The sequence below is a fragment of the Lissotriton helveticus genome, chromosome 10 (assembly GCF_964261635.1).
Source record: "Lissotriton helveticus chromosome 10, aLisHel1.1, whole genome shotgun sequence".
In the NCBI taxonomy this organism is placed as follows: Eukaryota; Metazoa; Chordata; class Amphibia; order Caudata; family Salamandridae; genus Lissotriton; species Lissotriton helveticus.
The window spans coordinates 1,316,199-1,335,924 of NC_136071.1; the positions used below are offsets into that span (position 1 = coordinate 1,316,199).

Sequence of the window (19,726 nt, forward strand, 5' to 3'; positions counted from 1 at the left end):
GCTGCACAGTGAGAGGCCAGGCGCTGCACATTGAGAGGCCAGGCGCTGCACATACTGCTCTATATACACAGGGCGCTGGAGTCGCGTACACCAGGGCCCTAGAAATGCACACATTAGGCCCTGTCACAGAATGCTAGAAAGCCCTGGTATTGTACATAGAGGAGCCCTTTACTGCACACATAGAGCCACTGCAAACCTACCACTCCACAGTGGCTCTTGCTACTGCACACAGAAAGACCCCGTCACTGAACACCTGCCACTGCGCCTACACGTTCTTGCCACTGCACACGGGGGTCCTACTACTGCACACATCACAGGAGATTTGTAACCAAACACAAGGCCGGCAAAGCCAGGACACAAGAAGGTTCTGCCATGGTACACATGCAAGCTCTGCTACTGTACACACGAGCCCTCTCCCTAAGCGTAAACACCCTTCACCGGCCACTTGAGGGGCTTCCTGTACACACACTGGAGCCCTCCCTAAGCGCAAACACCCTTCACCGGCCACTTGAGGGGGCTTCCTGTGCACACACTGGAGCCCTCCCTAAGCACAAACCCCCTTCACTGGCCACAGAGGGGCCTTCCTGTGCACACACTGGAGCCCTCTCCCCATGCACAAACACCCTTCCCTGGCATACAGGAGCCTCTCCCTCCCGAAGCACAAATACACTTCACCGGACACTGCAGAGCCTTCCTATGCACACACTGGAGCCCTCCCCGAGTACAAATACACTTCACTGGCCACTGAGGAGCCTTCCTGTGCACACACTAGAGGCGTCCCCCTAAGCTCGGACACCCTTCACTAGCCACTGAGGGGCCTTCCTGTGCACACACTGGAGCCCTCCCTCTCCCTAAACATAAACACCCTTCACTGGCCACTAAGGGGCATTCCTGCGCACACACTGCAACCCTTCCTCTCCCTAAGCACTGCCACCCTTTACTGGCCACGGGGGGGCCTGCTAACATGCAGGGGGGTGAATGATCACACATCGGCCCCCCACTAAAGACGGTCTGAATTAGATCTTGGCTGACGGGTTACTCAGTCACAACGGTGACAGATAGCACTGTCTGTCGAAATCTATATCCGGCCCAGAGTGTCCTGGGGGCAACAATAAGGGGCCTTTCACTGGGCATAGCAGAGCTTTACACGTCACAAAGGGACGTACCACTGAAGACACTGGTTGCAAGGCAGTGAGACTGCACAGAGAGTGCAGCTCGGTGAAAGAGGGGCATTGGGCATCAGAGCAGCAAGAGGCTGTTCAGTGACCGGCAGTGCAGCCAGAGGCAACGCGCAGAGAACCCGAGCAGAGTGAAGTAGAGCAGAGTGAAGCAGAGCAGAGCGAAGCAGAGCAGAGCGAAGCAGAGCAGAGCGAAGCAGAGCAGAGCGAAGCAGAGCAGAGTGAACTAGAGCGAAGCAGAGCAGAGCGAAGCAGAGCGAAGCAGAGCAGAGCGAAGCAGAGCAGAGCGAAGCAGAGCAGAGCGAAGCAGAGCAGAGCGAAGCAGAGCAGAGCGAAGCAGAGCAGAGCGAAGCAGAGCAGAGCGAAGCAGAGCAGAGCGAACCAGAGCAGAGCGAAGCAGAGCAGAGCGAAGCAGAGCAGTGAAGCAGAGCAGAGTGAAGCAGAGCAGAGTGAAGCAGAGCAGAGTGAAGCAGAGCAGAGTGAAGCAGAGCAGAGTGAAGCAGAGCAGAGTGAAGCAGAGCAGAGCGAACCAGAGCAGAGTGAAGCAGAGCAGAGCAGAGTGAACCAGAGCAGAGTGAACCAGAGCAGAGCAGAGTGAACCAGAGCAGAGCAGAGTGAAGCAGAGCAGAGCAGAGTGAACCAGAGCAGAGTGAACCAGAGCAGAGCAGAGTGGAGCAGAGCAGAGTGAAGCAGAGCAGAGTGAAGCAGAGCAGAGTGAAGCAGAGCAGAGTGAAGCAGAGCAGAGTGAAGCAGAGTGAAGCAGAGCAGAGTGAACCAGAGCAGAGTGAACCAGAGCAGAGCCGAGTGAAGCAGAGCAGAGTGAAGCAGAGCAGAGTGAAGCAGAGTAGAGCAGAGTGAAGCAGAGCAGAGTGGAGCAGAGTAGAGCAGAGTGAAGCAGAGCAGAGTGGAGCAGAGCAGAGTGAAGCAGAGCAGAGCAGAGTGGAGCAGAGCAGAGTGAACCAGAGCAGAGCAGAGTGAACTAGAGCAGAGTGAACTAGAGCAGAGTGAAGCAGAGCAAAGCAGAGCAGAGCGAAGCAGAGCAGAGCAGAGTGAACCAGAGCAGAGCAGAGTGAACCAGAGCAGAACAGAGTGAACTAGAGCAGAACAGAGTGAACTAGAGCAGAGTGAAGCAGAGCAGAGTGAAGCAGAGCAGAGTGAAGCAGAGCAGAGTGAAGCAGAGCAAAGCAGAGCAGAGTGAAGCAGAGCGAAGCAGAGCAAAGCAGAGCAGAGTGAAGCAGAGCAAAGCAGAGCAGAGTGAAGCAGAGCAAAGCAGAGCAGAGTGAAGCAGAGCAAAGCAGAGCAGAGTGAAGCAGAGCAAAGCAGAGCAGAGTGAAGCAGAGCAAAGCAGAGCAGAGTGAAGCAGAGCAAAGCAGAGCAGAGTGAAGCAGAGCGAAGCAGAGTGAAGCAGAGCAGAGCAGAGTGAACCAGAGCAGAGCAGAGTGAACCAGAGCAGAGCAGAGTGAACCAGAGCAGAGCAGAGTGAACCAGAGCAGAGCAGGGTGAACCAGAGCAGGGAAGAGTGAACCAGAGCAGAGCAGAGTGAACCAGAGCAGAGCAGAGTGAAGCAGAGCAGAGTGAAGCAGAGCAGAGTGAAGCAGAGCAGAGTGAAGCAGAGCAGAGTGAAGCAGAGCAGAGTGAAGCAGAGCAGAGTGAAGCAGAGCAGAGTGAAGCAGAGCAGAGCGAAGCAGAGCAGAGCGAAGCAGAGCAGAGCGAAGCAGAGCAGAGTGAAGCAGAGCAGAGCGAAGCAGAGCAGAGCGAAGCAGAGCAGAGTGAAGCAGAGCAGAGCGAAGCAGAGCAGAGCGAAGCAGAGCAGAGTGAAGCAGAGCAGAGCGAAGCAGAGCAGAGCGAAGCAAAGCAGAGCAGAGTGAAGCAGAGCAAAGCAGAGCAGAGTGAAGCAGAGCAAAGCAGAGCAAAGCAGAGCAGAGTGAAGCAGAGCAAAGCAGAGCAAAGCAGAGCAGAGTGAAGCAGAGCAAAGCAGAGTGAAGCAGAGCGAAGCAGAGCGAAGCAGAGCAGAGCAGAGTGAACCAGAGCAGAGCAGAGTGAACCAGAGCAGAGCAGAGTGAACCAGAGCAGAGCGAAGCAGAGCAGAGCGAAGCAGAGCAGAGCGAAGCAGAGCAGAGCGAAGCAGAGCAGAGCGAAGCAGAGCAGAGTGAAGCAGAGCAGAGCGAACTAGAGCAGAGTGAAGCAGAGCAGAGCGAAGCAGAGCAGAGCGAAGCAGAGCAGAGCGAAGCAGAGCAGAGCGAAGCAGAGCAGAGCGAAGCAGAGCAGAGCGAAGCAGAGCAGAGCGAAGCAGAGCAGAGCGAAGCAGAGCAGAGCGAAGCAGAGCAGAGCGAAGCAGAGCAGAGCGAAGCAGAGCAGAGCAGAGCAAAGCAGAGCAGAGCAGAGCAGAGCAGAGCAGAGCAGAGCAAAGCAGAGCAAAGCAGAGCAGAGTGAAGCAGAGCAGAGCAGAGTGAAGCAGAGCAAAGCAGAGTGAAGCAGAGTGAAGCAGAGTAGAGCAGAGCAGAGTGAAGCAGAGCAGAGCAGAGCAGAGTGAAGCAGAGCAGAGCAGAGTGAAGCAGAGCAGAGTGAAGCAGAGCAGAGTGAAGCAGAGCAGAGCGAAGCAGAGCAGAGCAGAGCAAAGCAGAGCAAAGCAGAGCAAAGCAGAGCAGAGTGAAGCAGAGCAGAGCAGAGTGAAGCAGAGCAAAGCAGAGTGAAGCAGAGCGAAGCAGAGTAGAGCAGAGCAGAGTGAAGCAGAGCAGAGCAGAGCAGAGCAAAGCAGAGCAAAGCAGAGCAGAGTGAAGCAGAGCAGAGCAGAGTGAAGCAGAGCAAAGCAGAGTGAAGCAGAGCGAAGCAGAGTAGAGCAGAGCAGAGTGAAGCAGAGCAGAGCAGAGCAGAGCGAAGCAGAGCAGAGCAGAGCGAAGCAGAGCAGAGCAGAGTGAAGCAGAGCAGAGTGAAGCAGAGCAGAGTGAAGCAGAGCAGAGTGAAGCAGAGCAGAGTGAAGCAGAGCAGAGTGAAGCAGAGCAGAGTGAAGCAGAGCAGAGTGAAGCAGAGCAGAGTGAACCAGAGCAGAGTGAAGCAGAGCAGAGTGAACCAGAGCAGAGTGAACCAGAGCAGAGTGAACCAGAGCAGAGTGAACCAGAGCAGAGTGAACCAGAGCAGAGTGAACCAGAGCAGAGTGAACCAGAGCAGAGTGAACCAGAGCAGAGTGAACCAGAGCAGAGTGAACCAGAGCAGAGTGAACCAGAGCAGAGTGAACCAGAGCAGAGTGAACCAGAGCAGAGTGAACCAGAGCAGAGTGAACCAGAGCAGAGTGAAGCAGAGCAGAGTGAACCAGAGCAGGGTGAACCAGAGCAGAGTGAACCAGAGCAGAGTGAACCAGAGCAGAGTGAACCAGAGCAGAGTGAACCAGAGCAGAGTGAACCAGACCAGAGCAGGGTGAACCAGAGCAGGGTGAACCAGAGCAGAGTGAAGCAGAGCAGGGTGAACCAGAGCAGGGTGAACCAGAGCAGGGTGAACCAGAGCAGGGTGAACCAGAGCAGAGTGAACCAGAGCAGAGTGAACCAGAGCAGAGTGAACCAGAGCAGAGTGAACCAGAGCAGAGTGAACCAGAGCAGAGTGAACCAGAGCAGAGTGAACCAGAGCAGAGTGAACCAGAGCAGTAATTAAGGTGACAAACTCTCACACTGACAGTGAGAGGCGATGCAGTGAAAGGAAAGTGTATTGAGAGTCAGACCAGTGATAGAGCAGAGACAGGCACTGTGATTAGAGTGCCAGGACTTGACAGTGAATAGCAGTAAGAAGCACTGAAGAGACAGACTGTGTAAAAGGACACCCTGTAGCAAGTGTGAGGAGTATTGAGAGACAAGTGCAGTGGGAAGAGAATTAAAGAATTAAGGCAGTAAAATGATAAAGAGTGGAGTGAGAGGGAGGGATGTAATGGAAAGCAAGGCAAGAGGACAGAGCAGGGAAGGAGTTATTTGAGTAGCAAGGGAAAGAGAGGCAGAGGCAGTAGAGGCAAAGCAGAGAGATGAAGATCAGCGAGAGGCAGAGCAGAGACAAGCTGTACAACAAGAGATAGAGGTGGAAAAAGAAGGGAGGGGGGTTCAGGGAAGAAGGGAGTGGCAGCGCAGTGAGATGAGAAGAGATGCAGAGAATGCAGAGCAACAAGGGGAGAGGCTTCAAGCACAAAGCAGGGAGAAGCAAAGATAGGAGAAGCGAAGAATGAGAAACCAGCAAAAGGACAGGCTGCAGGGAGACGCAACAACAGGTAAAGCGAAGACAGAGAGCAGAAAAAAAGCAGAGGCTGTGAAGCACAGAGCAGCGAGAAACAGACAGGAGAAGCGAAGAATGAGAAACCAGCAAAGGGAGAGGCTGCAAGCACAGAGCAGCAAGAAACAGACAGGAGAAGAGAAGAATGAGAAACCAGCAAAAGGAGAGGCTACAAGCAGAGAGCAGTGAGAAACAGAGAAGAGAAGCGAAGAATGAGAAACCAGCAAAAGGAGAGGCTACAAGCAGAGAGCAGTGAGAAACAGAGAAGCGAAGAATGAGAAACCAGCAAAAGGAGAGGCTTCAGGGAGAAGCAAAGACAGGAGAAGCAAAGACAGAGAGTAGCACAAGGAGCGGCTGTGAAGCACAGAGCAGCGAGAAACAAACAGGAGAAGCGAAGACAGTGAGCAGAAAAAGGAGATGCTGCAAGCACAGAGAAGTGAGAAGCAGACAGGAGAAGCAAATAATGAGAAACCAGCAAAAGGAGAGGCTGCAAGCACACAGCAGGGAGAAGCAGAGACAGGAAAAGCGAAGAATAAGAGAGCAGCAGCGAGAAGCAGAAGTAGGAGAAGACAGAGAGCACCAAAAGGAGAGGCTGAGAGCACAAAGAGGTAGGAACTGGAGAAGTGAAGAATGGGAGGGCAACTAGAGTAAAAGCTGCAAGCATAGAGGAGCGAGAGGCAGAGACAGGAGAAAAAGAAAAAGAAAGCAACTTAGGGAGATGCAAAAAACACAGAGAAGTGAGAAGCAGGGACAGGAGAAGCAAAGAATGAGATAGCAGCAAGAGGAGAGGCAGCTAGCACAGTGCAGCGAGGCACAGCAGAGTAGAAAGATGGTTCTTGGAGTTCAGGTTATATTGGAATTACCTGAGATCTCAGAGAACTTGGGACTGCCGCCACCACCCACGATGGCAAGGAGATTGGATCTATGTAGCATTTCCACCAGCCAGATGCTCCCCACCTGCTCGTGATCTGCGAGAGAAAGGGGTGCATTAGAGAAGACAATGTCTACTTCACAGAATAAGGCTTTCACTCAACATTGGCACCACTTGGATTTCCAGATTTTGTCTCATTTTCAAGTTTTAACCTAGAGTTAGCATGTAAACCAATCACTGTGTGTGTGAGAGCATGGGTTAGACTGTGTGCATGAGAGCCTGTGTGAGACAGACATCTGGTTGGGCCACATTTATGCAATGTGAACGAACCACAAACGTTTGCGGGCTCCCTACATTAGAAAATGAACATTGGGGGCATAAGAAGGTGGGAAAGTATCTCCTCATCCCTAGAGGATGTGGATTATAAACATTTCTCAAAGTAATGGACACATTTACATCGCGGCTACGCTCCCTGCTCCCCACAAACCAAGTATTTATAAAAGGTAAAACCCAGTTTGTAATGATGTGTTAAAATAGCAACACAACATTGATTTTGGAGAAAGTATAGACCCCTCAGCCTCAAAAAAACAGCAGTGCTTCTAAAGTATGGAAGATTTCTCCACCTGCCACCATGAGTGAATGATCTTTACCCACTAAAAATGTAAGACCTTTTAGAGACATTTAGCAAGACAGCTCAAATGTGGTCCAGTGGCTCTAAAGATCATGATACAAACAAATATGAAACTTTATTCTTTACATGTTTATAGAACTACATGTTCCCCTGGCTCCAAGGTCAAGTGATAATCAGCTACAACAATACAGACTTTCTATCATTGAATTTGGTGCAAGTTCTGTTAGGAATTGGTGAGGACTAGATGAAAGTCACACATATATTAATATGTAAAATTATCGAATCTTAAAATGCTACACTTTCTCAGATTAGTGTATTGATTTTTCTGGGAGACGGACATAGGTAGGTGTTCACAGTAAATAAACAATGAATAGTAATTATAGATTTGAAACGGATGTACAAGTTGGAGATGATATTGGCTAAAAATAAATATACAGAGTACAAGTGCTGCATTACTCCTTGTGGCCTACAAGTGTTGATGTTCTGATCTCTAGCTTCTAGGGGACCTGGGGTGTCATCAATGGGTCAGCCACTTTGATGATATCCAACGCCTCATTTCCACAGGACTAAGGTTATCTACCATAGTAAATGTATTAGTCTTGGTTAAAACTAGAAAGTTCCTTGTGGCAGTCCAGACTAGAAACCCCACAGAAATGGTGGCTCCTGCATGCAACTCACTGGCATAAGATTAGAAAGGTGGACGTCTGGTGGCAAGTCACAGGCATAAGCATAGAAAAGTGGCAGCATGGTGGCAAGTCACAGGGATAAGCGCAGAAAGGTGGCCGTCTGGTGGCCAATCACAGGCATAAGCACACAAAGGTGGCCTTCTGGTAGCAAGTCACAGGTATAAGCATAGAAAGGTGGCCGTCTGGTGGCAAGTCACAGGTATAAGTAAAGAAAGGTGACCGTCTGGTGGCAAGTCACAAGTATAAGCATAGAAAGGTGGCCGTCTGGTGGCAAGTCACAGGCATAAGCACACAAAGGTGGCCTTCTGGTAGCAAGTCACAGGTATAAGCATAGAAAGGTGGCCGTCTGGTGGCCAATCACAGGCATAAGCACACAAAGGTGGCCGTCTGGTGGCAAGTCACAGGCATAAGCATAGAAACATTTCTCGTAATGGACACATTTACATCCCGGCTAGGCTCCCTGCTCCCCACAAACCAAGTATGGTTTAAATTAAATTTAATTTACAAATTAAATTTAAGTTACAAACAAAGGTGGCCTTCTGATAGCAAGTCATAGGCATAAGCACTGGAAAGGTGGCCGTCTGGTGGCCAATCACAGGCATAAGCATAGAAAGCTGGCAGTCTGGTGGCAATTCACAGGCATAAGCATGGAAAGTAGCCATCTGTTGGCAAATCACAGGTATAAGCATAGAAAGGTGATTGTCTGGTGGCAAGACACAGGTATACGCATGGGAAAAGGTGGCCGTCGGGTGGAAAGTCACAGGTATAAGCATAGAAAGGTGGCCGTCTGGTGGAAAGTCACAGGTATAACCATGGAAAGTAGCCATCTGGTGGCCATTCCACATGCATTCTTTCTTCTTGGTATCAAAGGGCAGTGCTGAGGAAAACACCAATCTCAGTCTGGGAAGTCAACCTTTACTCCGTTCACATGAAAAATCTCATTGCCATGCTCTTGGAAGGAATCCTAGATTGAGGATGCAGCAAACCTTTAAGCATGACCTAAACTTTGGCAGTTCTTGTACGGAACTCTCTTGATGAGTCTCACTGTCCGAGAACTGTACTGAGCTACCATGCACAACTACTTAGAAATGTGAAAAAAGTGTCAGTCCCTGGTCCCCTACATCCGGGCACTGAACAGACCAGACTTTTCAAACGTCTTTATTCCTGCTGCTCTACACTTGGTACTTTGCACAGCAATGCCAAGCTTGGATCAGATTTCACACAAAAAAGTGAAACTTTGACACAAATGTCAACAGCTTGTGAAAATGGTAGAATGCAACTGGTCCTTGATCTCTGGAAACTGCTCTGACTCTGGAAGCCCTGAAGAGGTATTCTTTGGGTGTTGGGAGAGTTACTGAGTCTTTCTGGTGGATCTTATTTGATTTTCTGTGAGTCCCGAAAAGAACTGCCACCAGTTCACATTTTTAGGTTTGTAATGCTATGGTGCTTGTGTCATTCATAGCAAATATATTTTAATCAATACACATGTTACGGGACTTTAGTTCAGCCCCCGTTAGCCTTCTTTGCCTCTGGAACATTCAGTCATTTCCTTGAGATATTATCAATCACATCCTGGATCAATCAACAGGAGTCCTAGTCTCATCTTCTTTCTATTGGTTCTTTCCTTTCACCTCCATTGACATGCTGGACAACTATTTTACATCTGAGAATCACACTGACATCACACGTTTATTTCTTTAGGTCATTCATGCACTGTACAGGCAAGACAATCCGTTTTACATTTTTAGGTCTCGCTGAGCCAGCGCATGCGCTGCACTGCGAGAAATTTAGTGAGTGGCTTTTGAAAGTGCGACCACAGATCGCGTCACTCTGCTGGCCGCTCTAAACAGTATTTGCAAGAAAGATTGTCGTCTTCTATCGCCACGATTTCTACTAAAGTTCAACGGTCATGGCCTTCCATCTTCGTTACGTGACTGATTCTGTTCACTTGCTGACTGAATTGTTACCCAGGGCATTACATTCAATGGACCACGAATGACTTTGTTTTGTCCTATCATGAGTAAACAAGCATTGGCACAGCCAATAGGTCTTGCCTTTGGAACCTTATAAGTGTTTAGCCATGCAGGATTACATGCTAAGAATGCCAAGAACCCTTGGACGGAACAGAGAGGTAATCGTAAACCTAAACGTCAGTTACATTTCTGAAGGAGCATGTCATATAATTCTAAGCCTGCGATATGAAAACCAGTTCATTTTGGAAAGTTTAAACAGTATATTTTTCATTCCCCATCAAACGTTCTCAGTGCATGGCTACTAAATTTGGAACACCTGGTTTTTACTGGCATTACAAATCTTCAAATAGCATTGAGGACATGCGGGTGTTACCACACTAAAATTGAAGATCAGAACACAAAGACTAGTTGACATTCTCTGAAATTCAGATCATGATGTCAGCCCTCTGGAAACCTCCAATGCCGATCAATTGACACTTCATATTCCAAATCAGCCGATTCTCCCTATACAGTGCACCCAGCGCCCAGGCCAACCACGAGATCTATTATCAGAAAGAGTGCGAGATCTTCATAATATATTATTGAATGTCACAAATGGCCTTCTAAATTGATAGATAAGGGTTTAGAGTCCCTTCTGCCAAAGAGAAACACGTGTAAAAGGTAAACTGATGGGTGAAATTTCAACCAATGACAGCAGTGCTATGGTAGCAAGGTGGCTGTGTCTTCCCCATCCCGCTGACACTTGGACGGTCAGGCTAGTCCCTTGCTATTACCAATGTGCACTCTCCTCCTGTCTCCCATTTTGACTTTCACTTTTAGCTGTTTACATACCTTGCTTGTTCTCGACACCTCCACTTTTTTTTTGTTTATTTCCAGCTCTTTTCCTTACAAAGGCAATTTCTTTTAACTTCAGTGATTGCCCCTTCGCTCCATGGCTTGCAAACGCTCAGACAGAACTAACAAGAGCCCCAGTAATGGGTTAGGTGACTACTCTAATATCACTTATTCAGGGCTCTTAAAAAAACTCAGCAACAAGAGGCAACAACTGCAAAATCATACAGCCAAACTCTACTTTGACCACCAGAAACATTACAGTGCTAAACTGGCCTTGAAAGCCCTCTGCTCTCCCATTGGAACCCTTGATTATATTAAAAAATGCTCCATCTACAACAGACCAACCAAACTTAGAAACTTAGAACCACATTACATTTCAGCCAAGAAGCTTTGACAGGGTAATCTATATCACAGACAACAACGAATTTTCAAGTAATAGAACAGTGGAGACACATCAATGGGTGACCAGTGAACCAAACTCTGGAATTCCTTGGACCTCAACCGGAAAGCCGAATTGAATTACTTCCAGTTCAGAAAACCCACAAGACTGAACTCTTTAGTCAGGCATTCCTATGATGACTGGCTTTGACAGAAGTGGTGTCAGAGTAAGACTAAAGGGCTCACTTTTAATTTGGTTAGATTCTACCTCCATACCGCTACATGGGATACATTAGACTCCTTCAGTTCATCGTTCTGTAGTCAGCACAAGACAGCATGTCCAGAGATTTAGGAAACTCCTAAACACATTTTATTTTTTCCCTCTTTCAACTTATATTTCTCTGCCTTCCACCCTTCCATGATTATTTATTTCCCTTTCCTATTCTTCTGCCAGGGTTCTCTCTCTCTCTCTCTCTCTCTCTCTCTCTCTCTCTCTCAATCTCCTTGTTTAATTCCTTCACAGAAATTCTACTGTGATCTTGAATTTTTCCATGCTTTCTGTCTACTCCCTCATGGTCTTTTCCCATGCTTGTCCTCTCTTCCCTCGATTCTTCCTCCTTGCTCTCTTCCTAATGTTCTTTCCCTCTTGCCTTGTTCTCTTCCTATGGTTCTCTCGCTCTGCTCTTCTCCCATAGGTTACCAACTAATTTTTCACTCCTCTGGTCCTCCTCTTCTTGCTCTCTTCCTGTGGTTTTCTCTCTCATAGTATTTTCCACTGCTCCCCTCCTCTTGTACTCTTTCCAAAGTAAGTTCTCTATTGCCATCTCACCAAGGTGTCCTTTCTCCATCAGAGGCTCCACGTTGTAGATACGGACTCCAGTCTCCATGGCACAACAGAAGCAACCTGCAGCAGAGAGATAAAGACAGGATGGTAGTTGTGTGAGTGGTACTAAAGCGCTAGAAGTTTGAGCAGCAGCAGCCTGTGGCTGGCCTGGTACTCAGGGAGGCTGAGTGTGTGTTGAGATCTAGTGCATGAGTAGGAGTTATGTACTGGTGCTGACGAGCAAGAGCAGACGTTGTTGAGATCTATTGAATGAGAAGTCATGTATGCTGGTGCAGACGTGCAGGAGCAGAGGTTGTTGAGATCTATTCCAAGAGGAGGAGTTATGTGTGCTGGTGCTGACCCGCAGGAGCAGAGATTGTTGAAATCTAGTGCATGAAGAGGAGTCATGTGTGCTGGTGCTGACGTGCAGGAACAGAGGCTGTTGAGACCTATTGCATGAGGAGAAGTTGTGTGTGCTGAGGTGCAGGAGCAAAGGTTGTTGAGATCTATTCATTTCACCTTCAAGAAACCAACCACGCACCACCGCACCCAACAGCTGCCTCGCCGTTGCTGGGGCAAAGTCACCGAAGACCGGATGATCACCACCACATTCGCCCAGAACCCACCCACCAACCCAGACGCAGCAGCACGCAACCTCAGGCAGTGGATCGAAGACTGCTCCAACACCCTCTCCCCGCTCAAGAAACCCTCCAACAGCCACGCCAGCAAGAGAGCTACCTGGTTCACAGACGAGCTTCAGACCTCCAAACGCGCATGCCGGAATTTGGAGAAAATATGGCTCTACGAACACACACCGGACAACCACGCAGCCCACAAGGACGCCATCCGCAGATATCACCACCTCATCAGATTAGCCAAGAGATCCTCCTTCAAAGACCGCTTGGACAACAATGCACAGGACAGCAAAGAGCTCTTCAGCATCGTAAAGGAACTATCCAACCCCAGCGCCAACGACATCCCGCCCCCACAAGAACTGTGCGACTCCCTAGCCGCCTTCTTCCACCACAAGATCGCTGACATCCACGACAGGTTCACCACCACAACCGCCCGACTACGCCAGATTTCACCTCCCCTGTGAACATCACCAACGCCATCCGCCTGACCTCCTGGTCCAACGTCAACGGCGACAAGACACGTAAGGTCATGAACTCCATCCACTCGGGATCTCCGTCAGACCCCGTGACCACACCACGTATTCAACAAAGCAGACGCAGCCATCGCACCCCAACTACGGAAGGTCATCAACATCTCCTTCGAAACAGCGACATTCCCAGAAAGCTGGAAGCACGCCGAAATCAACGCCCTCCTCAAGAAGCCCAAGGCGGACCCCGAGGACCTCAAGAAGTTCCGGCCCATCTCCCTGCTACCATTCCCGGCTAAGGTCATCGAGAAAATCGTCAACAGGCAATTGGCCCACCACCTGGAAGACAACAACGTCATGGACCGGTTCCAGTCTGGATTCAGACGAAACCACAGCACCGAGACAGCCCTCATCGCCGCCACAGACGACATTAGGCACCAACTAGACAACGGTGAAACATCAGCCCTCATCGTCATGGACCTGTCGGCCGCCTTCGACACAGTCTGTCATCGCACTCTAAAGACACGCCTCCTAGAAGCCGGAATCCAAGAAAAGGACCTTGACTGGACCACGTCCTTCCTCACCGGCAGAACCAAGAGCATCCGCCTCCCACTCTTCCAATCCGAAGCCACCAACATCATCTGCGGCGTCCCCCAGGGCTCATGCCTCAGCCCGACGCTGTTCAACATATACATGACCCCCCTCGCACAACTGGCCCGCCAGTACGACCTCAACATCTCCTACGCAGACGACACCCAGCTCATCCTCTCCCTCACCAAGGACCCACACACCGCCAAAACCAACCTCCACGAGAGAATGAAGGCCGTCGCCAACTGGATGAGGAGCAACCGTCTGAAGCTGAACTAGGACAAGACAGAGGTACTCATCCTCGGACCCACCTCCTCAGCCTGGGACGACTCCTGGTGGCCGACCACACTGGGAACAGCACCAACACCCACCGACCATGCACGCAACCTAGGATTCATCCTCGACTCCTCCCTCTCCATGGCTAAGCAGGTCAACGCCGTCTCCTTCTCCTGCTACAACACCCTCCGCATGCTCCGCAGGATCTACAAGTGGATCCCGACCGAAATAAGAAGAATGGTGATACAGGCCCTCGTCAGCAGCAGACTGGACTACGGCAACGCACTCTACGCAGGAATCCCAGCCAAACACCTACGACGACTACAACGCAACCAAAACGCCTCCGCCCGACTGATCGGCAACATCCCCCGCCGCAGCCACATCACCCCCCTCCTGAGAGACCTACACTGGCTCGCTGTCGACAAGAGATACCCATATGATGAAGCATGCAGCCTCTGGTGGGTGAGGGTATTCGTCCTGAAAGGGATCTCTCCCACGTGGGGAGTGTGTGAGACATTAGTCTGTCACTTCACAGGCACTTGTGTGCGCTAATATAGACCCAAGGATTTGTTTTGTGTTGAGAGTGTACTCCTTGCAGGTCTTTAAACAGTCTCCCTTGGACCCCCCTTTCCCAATTGTTGTGCTATGTAAGCCTATAATGTTGCTCTGCTAAGTGCAGCATTGTATATATTCTACACAAACTATTATATTTTGGGGGATAGTGAGAACAGGATAAATATAGTGGCCTTCCTATGTTTCCATGCATGATAAAATAATGTATTCTTCAATAGTTTGAACAGCATCACCTGAATTTGCATAGTGTTCTTTCTTCTGAAGCGTCTGCAAGTTCTAAACAATTGTACTTAATACCAAGGTGTGCTACAACACTGTCAGACACCGTTTAGGGAGCCATGGGACAAACAGGGGCTAGGGGCTAGTGGGCCTCAGCCATGGGGTGTCCCTATCATGGGTGTAACTGGTACAGGATCTTTCATCCAACAGTCTCTCTTGTAATGACCCTCCTTGTGACACCTAAAACAACTACTGACCCTGGGCATGGAAGAACCTTCCTGTCCTCCCTTCTCCTTCTGTTGTTTCTGCCTTAGCACTAAATTCCCTTCTGCTTTTGTCTCCCTCTGGAACCCCAACAGAACCCCCCCCCTGCCAGCAGACACCCAGCATATACCCCTGCCAACACACACCCTGCCAGCAAACACCCAGCATATACCCCTGCCAGCACACACACCATGCCAGCAGACACCCAGCATATACCCCTGCCAGCACACACACCCCTGCCAGCAGACATCCAGCATATACCCGAGCCAACACACCCCACCCAGCACATACCCCTGCCAGCACACACACCCTGCCAACAGACACCAAGCACATACCCCTGCCAGCATATACCCCTGCCAGCACCCCCAGCCAACAAACAGCCCTGCCAGCACACACCCCCTGCCAGCAGACACCCAGCATATACCCCTGCCAGCACACACCCCCTGCCAGCAGACACCCAGCATATACCCCTGCCAGCACACACACCATGCCAGCAGACACCCAGCATATACCCCTGCCAGCACACACACCCCTGCCAGCAGACACCCAGCATATACCCGAGCCAACACACCCCACCCAGCACATACCCCTGCCAGCACACACCCCCTGCCAGCAGACACCCAGCATATACCCGAGCCAACACACCCCACCCAGCACATACCCCTGCCAGCACACACCCCCTGCCAGCAGACATCCAGCATATACCCGAGCCAACACACCCCACCCAGCACATACCCCTGCCAGCACACACACCCTGCCAGCAGACACCCAGCATATACCCCTGCCAGCACACACCCTGCCAGCAAACACCCAGCATATACCCCTGCCAGCACACACCCTGCCAGCAAACACCCAGCATATACCCCTGCCAGCACACACACCCAGCACACACCCCCTGCCAGCAGACACCCAGCATATACCCCTGCCAGCACACACCCCCCTGCCAGCAGACATCCAGCATATACCCGAGCCAACACACCCCACCCAGCACATACCCCTGCCAGCACACACACCCTGCCAGCAGACACCCAGCATATACCCGAGCCAACACACCCCACCCAGCACATACCCCTGCCAGCACACACCCCCTGCCAGCAGACATCCAGCATATACCCGAGCCAACACACCCCACCCAGCACATACCCCTGCCAGCACACACACCCTGCCAGCAGACACCCAGCATATACCCCTGCCAGCACACACCCTGCCAGCAAACACCCAGCATATACCCCTGCCAGCACACACCCTGCCAGCAAACACCCAGCATATACCCCTGCCAGCACACACACCCAGCACACACCCCCTGCCAGCAGACACCCAGCATATACCCCTGCCAGCACACACCCCCCTGCCAGCAGACACCCAGCATATACCCCTGCCAGCACACACCCCCCTGCCAGCAGACATCCAGCATATACCCGAGCCAACACACCCCACCCAGCACATACCCCTGCCAGCACACACACCCTGCCAACAGGCACCAAGCACATACCCCTGCCAGCACCCCCAGCCAACAAACAGCCCTGCCAGCACACACCCCCTGCCAGCACACACCCCCTGCCAGCACACGCACCCTGTGAGTGCTCCATGGAGCTGGGGGGGGTGGAGGGGCCCATGCTCAGGTGTAATCATCCAGGGAGCGCCCCATGGACACAAGGGGCCCCTCTGCTGCCTCCCTGGGGCCCCCAGCGGGGGCGCCGGGGGCCTCCGCCCAGGACGCTGCGGCACTCACTCTGGTCCTGGTTGAAGCGCAGACTGTTCACCCCCCGCGGCTGCGCCATGGCTGCGGGGCCGGGGGCTCCGCCCGGGAGGAGGTGGGGTCACGGGGCGGTCACCGGCCGCGGCTCCAGCTCGCTTATTTACCTTTCACTGCTGTCATTCACTTCCGGGTCACACAGCCAATCCCACGGCTGGAGACACTCCAGGCGCGCTCTAAAGTGGGCGGTACTCATAGCGGTAAGGTTTCCTATGATTGGACCATCGGAGGCGCCTCGGCCAGTCCTAGCGCACCCGACAGAGCTCTGCAGTGGTGATTGGCCGCAGAGTGCGCATGCGTCCCTGCGCGCGCCGTGGCCTGTCGACGGCGCGTGCGTGTACGTGCGTGGGCCTGGTGTGCGCCGGCTCGGCTCGAGTGCCCTCAGGGCCTCGGGCCGGGCCGGGCTGGGTCTGCGGGGCTCCACCGGCCGCGGCCGCCTCGAGGCACCCCTCGTGAACGCGCAGAGCCCGATACACAACCAGGATGTTGTGAAATCGTACATGAAGAAACAGCAGAAGAAAGAAATGTATTTTTATGAACTTTATTTGTAAGGTAAAAGAGCTTGTGCGAGGAGTGATGGCTACACAGAGCCAGGGTGAAATCCCACGATAACATCACTGACGTCATTCTTATACCTGCTTCACAATCTAGATGTGCGCGTGCCTAGCAACCAATAAGACAGCAGTGAAACTTTAAACAACTAGAACCACAACACAGGAGTACCACGGAGGCTGCATGAGGGCGAAGAAGAATAGAAAACATACTTACAAAACTGAGCTCATGCGGCCGTGAGTCATGGGGCCGAGAGGGGCCTGGGAGGCCTTTCATGTGCACACAACGTGACTCCTTGAGGCCTGCTTCCATCTCAATCCAGGACCCTGCTGCGGGGCAAAGGCCCCTTAGTTTTATTTTATTTTTGTAATTTATATATAGCGCGGACATGGCCTGAACGCATCCAAGCGCTTTACAGCAGTGTCAGGATACAAGGGTTACAACGGGTTCCAGTGTTTACACTCTGACTTTGGCATCGCCAGATGTGTGCAGGAGGGACCTCAGGAGCCAGGTACAGCCGTTGGGTCAAAGGTCATACACAGTTAATGCACTGATGTAGATGGTGGGGGGGGGGGGGGTCACATAACCCCGGTAGTTCAGATCCTGGTGGAGCGAATACTTAAATCTGGTCGAGGGTGATTAACCAAGGTGTCTGTCTACACGGAGGAGCTTAAGGTCCTTTTTGGAGGTGACTAGGCAAGTGGTTTGGCAAAGGGGACAAGGAGTTCCAGATTCTTGTGGCACTACCAGAGAATGACTGGCTCATGCACTGTTCATGGCTGAAGGTGGGGGGTTTCAGGACCAGGGATTGGGCATTTCAGAAACCCTTATTTGTTCCAGAGACTTTCAATACCTTGTTTAGATAGGAGGGTGAAGAGGAGTGCAGCGCTTTGTGGGAATACAGCTGCATAAACATCCTCGTGGTCATTGTGCAGCACACAGAAGTTGTAAATCATTATTATTTTTAGGTCTCGTCCTTTACCATTGCGAAGCAATGGGAAATGGGGGAGAATTCAAGTGCTCGAACGGATTGTCAAACCACCGCTTTTTTCCGTGGCGTTTTCTTCGAGTGCACGTACAGGCACGCGCATTTGGCCCATACACTTTCATGGCCATCTGTTCCTGTTCCTCAATGTCCCTCCCACCCTTCGTTTGATCTTGCCGAGAGTTCAGGCTAATGGCCCTCCCCCAGCACAGAGCGCGCATCGCGGCCGCACAGCACATCAAAGGGCTTCTCCCAGCGTGTGCTGTGCAGCTTCTCCTCCCCTAATTATGTGGCCGGCCGTACTTGTGTTTCCCGGCCGCTCTTGTATTTAATTAGCAGCAGCAGCATTTCTCCTGCGCCAGGCCACATCAAAGGCTCTGTGCCACTTTCACCCACACAGCAACACTTACAGACACGCAACGCCACTCACACCCACGCAAGCCCACTATCATCCACGCAACACCACACTCACCCACGCAACGCCACTCACCCAAGCAACGCCACTCACCCAAGCAACACCACTCACCCACGCAACCCCACTCACCCACGCAACCCCACTCATCCACGCAACCCCACTCATCCACGCAACGCCACTCATCCACGCAACGCCACTCATCCACGCAACGCCACTCACCCAAGCAACACCACTCACACACTCAACGCCACTCACACACGCAACGCCACTCACACACGCAACGCCACTCACACGCGCAACGCCACTCAGCCGCGCAACGCCACTCAGCCGCGCAACGCCACTCAGCCGCGCAACGCCACTCAGCCGCGCAACGCCACTCAGCCACGCAACGCCACTCACACGCGCAACGCCACTCACACGCGCAACGCCACTCAGCCACGCAACGCCACTCAGCCACGCAACGCCACTCAGCCACGCAACGCCACTCAGCCACGCAACGCCACTCACCCACGCAACGCCACTCACCCACGCAACGCCACTCACACATTGTGGGTGCAGATTGTGGGTGCAGATTCAGGGTGCAGATTGTGGGTGCAGATTCAGGGTGCAGATTGTGGGTGCAGATTGTGGGTGCAGATTGTGGGTGCAGATTTAGAGTGCAGATTGTGGGTGCAGATTGTGGGTGCAGATTGTGGGTGCAGATTGTGGGTGCAGATTCAGAAAAAACTCAGCAGCACCACCACCATTGCAATGCAATAGGTCTCGTTTTAACGCAAATTTAAGCTATAGGCCTTGTAAATGACAAAGCCTTTTATTTATGTTCCAAAAACCAGAACGCAAAAATAAAGGGCATTATCATTTACAATGCTAATAGTTCAGACTCGCGTTATTGCGAGACCTATTGCATTTCCAATGCTTGTTTTTAATTGTTTATATGCAGGAAGGTGTCCCTTTCTGCACATAACCAATCATTCATGGCAAGTTGCTGTTTCTATATTTGCTGCACAATGCAGAACACAGAAACAAAAAAAAGAAGGCGATATAAAGCATTTCTCCTCGTTTCACCATGTTAAGACCAGTTTTCCCTGGTCTTAATTTTGGCGCTGCTTCCTATTTACACAGCCCTTGTAAATTGGGGCAGGGTCAAAATCAGTGGGTGTTGCGGTGGAACACCCACCACAACACCTATTGCCCACAATGCAGCGTGGCTTAACACCGCCTTGGAAATAAGGCGAAGCCCCTCTCGCCCCAGGAACATAGGAAAAATTGATGTTCCTGTGGCGATGGGGGCTTGTAAATATGCCCCTCAGTGTTTCCTGAACACTCATTCTTTTAAAGACTAATCCAGGCATTCTTCTGACATTAGTAGATTGG

The 19,726-nt window shown here is 51.4% G+C and overlaps 1 protein-coding gene across 1 annotated transcript in view; it reads right to left on the reverse strand.

Annotated features, from left to right (window-relative positions):
- WDR45 (WD repeat domain 45) overlaps positions 1-16,540 on the reverse strand; it is a 71,044-nt gene extending 54,504 nt beyond the window's left edge. Inside the window, exons 1-3 of the mRNA XM_078664492.1 lie at positions 16,377-16,540; positions 11,629-11,703; positions 6,290-6,394 (exon numbers count right to left, since the gene is read on the reverse strand). Coding sequence (XP_078520618.1) covers positions 6,290-6,394; positions 11,629-11,703; positions 16,377-16,425 — 229 coding nt within the window. The 5' untranslated portion in view covers positions 16,426-16,540. The remainder of the gene's footprint in view (positions 1-6,289; positions 6,395-11,628; positions 11,704-16,376) is intronic.
- Between the last annotated feature and the right edge of the window lie 3,186 nt (positions 16,541-19,726).